The sequence below is a fragment of the Crassostrea angulata genome, chromosome 6 (assembly GCF_025612915.1).
Source record: "Crassostrea angulata isolate pt1a10 chromosome 6, ASM2561291v2, whole genome shotgun sequence".
Lineage (NCBI taxonomy): Eukaryota > Metazoa > Mollusca > Bivalvia > Ostreida > Ostreidae > Magallana > Magallana angulata.
This window is the reverse complement of record NC_069116.1, coordinates 31,622,422-31,625,199: the sequence shown is the minus strand read 5'-3', so window position 1 is coordinate 31,625,199 and position 2,778 is coordinate 31,622,422. Positions and strand designations below refer to the sequence as shown.

Below are 2,778 nucleotides of genomic sequence, written 5' to 3'. Positions count from 1 at the left end.
AATAAAAAACATATTATGCATACACACGATAGCATTACACTGACACTTCTGAGTTTCATCGAAATTTAAAACAATGATACTAAAAGGTGAAATTAAATGCATGTGGTTTTAATTTCAGCGTTTTCCTAGAGATATTCAGTGCTTGTATAAAGTGTAAACAGAAAATTCTTCAGGACACTTCCCCAAACACCTGTTACCCATTCTCCCGAGCACCTTTTACGAGAAGATTGGGGCGGAGCTTCGAAATCTGATTGGGTCAGGCGTTGTCAAACTTCATGAAATCACGCGTTCTGATTGGCGAAGGCTCGAACTGATTTTCCTAAGAAAGTAAATGTAGTATTTCAGTAGTAAGAGCATGATTTTAAAAAAGAAGAATCTGGAGACAATTGAACTAGGGTTCATTTCATGTCCACTGAGTTACCTAAATCGTTTATCCAAGCGTTTCTCAATCTGAAAAAGGGTCCTGGAATGTTCTCATAATTTTTGTTGTTTAGTTTAAAAGATTTACAAGATGGATCTCGATCGTACGGGGCAAGAGACCATAGATTTAAGTAATAAGTCAGCCGCAGATACAACTATTCTAAAGATACCCAAAGAGAGGGACAGTCTGCATAAATTCGCTATCAGCAAAATGTTAGGAATAACTGACGAGGAAGAAGACGGGGTGCCAGCAAAAGCCCCCAAATTGACCAGAACCGACCCAAAAGTTAAAAAAGTAGACGAAAACTGCAACAATGTGGCAAATACAGGTATGTAATGCAAAGAGCTTTGTGTAAGAATTAAAAGTGATTTCATTATTGTTTCAAAAGTAGAAATACAATTTTTATGAATTTAATAAAAATAATTATTTAATTCATAAGAATTGTATTCCTAATTTTGAAAAAAAAAATGTGTCGAATGATTTTTATTTTTAATATTTGTCTGCCTGCAGTAAAAAAGTGTGTCAAAACAGTAATGAAAATGGGTTTTCTATTACCTTCTTTTGAATATTGATATTAAGATTGAAGAGGGTTCAATAAGAAATCAGAAATTCTCCTGCGATGCCTTTTTTTCTTTGACAGATTTTAGAAACGGTAAATCCTTGAAAGAATTTTTACATTAAAAATATCCACTTGACTTAATAGCAAATAAGTCAAGAGACAACGTGAATAATTTGGGAACAGGTGTATTTATTTTATTATGTTAGTTTGGTCAAACGTGTGTGGTGTGTCGCCATTTGAATACAGATCAGCCCTCATGGGGAAAGGGATGGTCCTGTAATTGTCCCATAATTTTCTGTTGTATTGTAGTGGCTATTTTCAAAGTATTTGTATACAAATGAATACAAATGTCTCTGTGAAAAACAAAAAATAACCTCGTTGGTCGTAGGGCTTTTAAAAAATTGTTTTAATTAAAGTATAGTCTTTTTTTTCTACAAAACGAATCATTTTCTCTATCAGCATTGGAAATTCAGCCTCTAATATAATTGCTAAATAAATACAAGTACATTTTTTGGAATTCTAAGAATCGATATAATGTATTTTTTACTTGTCTTTATATAATATGAAATTTATTTTTTAAATCTATTTTTGAATGATTTATTTGTTTTATTTATTTGCAGAGAGAAAATCTCCTTCGGCCTCCGGATCCCGGAATTCCTCGCCACACAGTGTAACCGGTCCCTCTCGGTCCAGAGAAGAACAGCCCGAAAGATTAGGGCCCTGTCCTCCCCTCAGCTTTCCTCACACATCATACGATTTTTCCTCATGGCCAGGTTCCCTATTTCGTGGAATGGCTCCTCATTTTTCACCCTATCTTCCATTTGGCATGCCCATTCCCGGGTTTCCAGCAGCATTTCCGCCATTCCATTCCATGACGTCAGAGCACCAATTTCCGTTGAAAGCACTCGGTGACCCATTCTTAGCATTCAATGCTATGCGCCATGCTTTCCCCCAGCGGCCTACGCTGTCAAGTCCCCATCTACCATACCCAGTACCTGTCTCCAAATCGATGAAAACATCTAACAATGTAGACGAAAATAGTTCAAAAGTTCTGACCTCGGCCTTTGATCCAGTTGTTTGTAAGTACAATAGTTATGGGGAGAACTCCATGTCATATGAACTCGATTTGTCGGTGTCAGGAAAAAGAAAGGAAAAAGAGGGGGATACAATGCGATATCATTGCGATGGGTGTACCAAAGTATACGCAACATTCAGTGGGCTAACAAAACACAAACAATTCCACTGTGCAAGTCAAGTCAAGAAAGAGTTCAGTTGCAAGTATTGTGATAAAACCTACGTCTCGCTAGGAGCATTGAAAATGCACATCAGGACTCACACTTTGCCATGTAAATGCAAACTCTGCGGGAAAGCATTTTCGCGCCCGTGGTTACTCCAAGGTCATATTCGAACGCACACAGGAGAGAAACCTTTCAGATGTGACCACTGTGCACGGGCGTTTGCAGACCGCTCAAATCTTCGCGCGCATCTGCAGACTCATTCCGACATCAAAAAATACAGTTGCAAGTCGTGTTGCAAGACTTTTTCACGTATGTCTCTGTTGTTAAAACACGAAGATGGCTGCTGTAGCAAACCTTTATTAGTGTAGAAATCCAGTGTCAGAACTTTGTATCGATAAGTCAATCTCGTGGGTGTCTCTAGTCATAATCCGAGGGTTCCGTGTGCATTTTTTGGAGTGCTAATTGGTTGCAATAGTATTTATGTTCCATTTGACTTGATGTATGGTATGATTATTTAATCATTAATAAATATATATATATATATGATTTTAAATACCTGT

The 2,778-nt window shown here is 37.2% G+C and overlaps 1 protein-coding gene across 1 annotated transcript; it reads left to right on the top strand.

The window, feature by feature from the left end:
• Positions 1 to 345: 345 nt before the first annotated feature.
• LOC128188721 (zinc finger protein SNAI2-like) lies at positions 346 to 2,778 on the top strand. Its single transcript, XM_052859944.1, has 2 exons — positions 346 to 749; positions 1,601 to 2,778. The coding sequence occupies exons 1-2, from the start codon at positions 512 to 514 to the stop codon at positions 2,584 to 2,586; spliced, it is 1,224 nt and encodes a 407-aa protein (XP_052715904.1). The 5' UTR covers positions 346 to 511; the 3' UTR covers positions 2,587 to 2,778.

Excerpts from the sequence above, each read along its gene's own strand:
- LOC128188721 (XM_052859944.1), top strand. The coding sequence starts at position 512 with ATGGATCTCGATCGTACGGGGCAAGAGACCATAGATTTAAGTAATAAG. Across the intron at positions 750-1,600 it reads CAACAATGTGGCAAATACAG|AGAGAAAATCTCCTTCGGCC; the intron begins GTATGTAATGCA and ends ATTTATTTGCAG.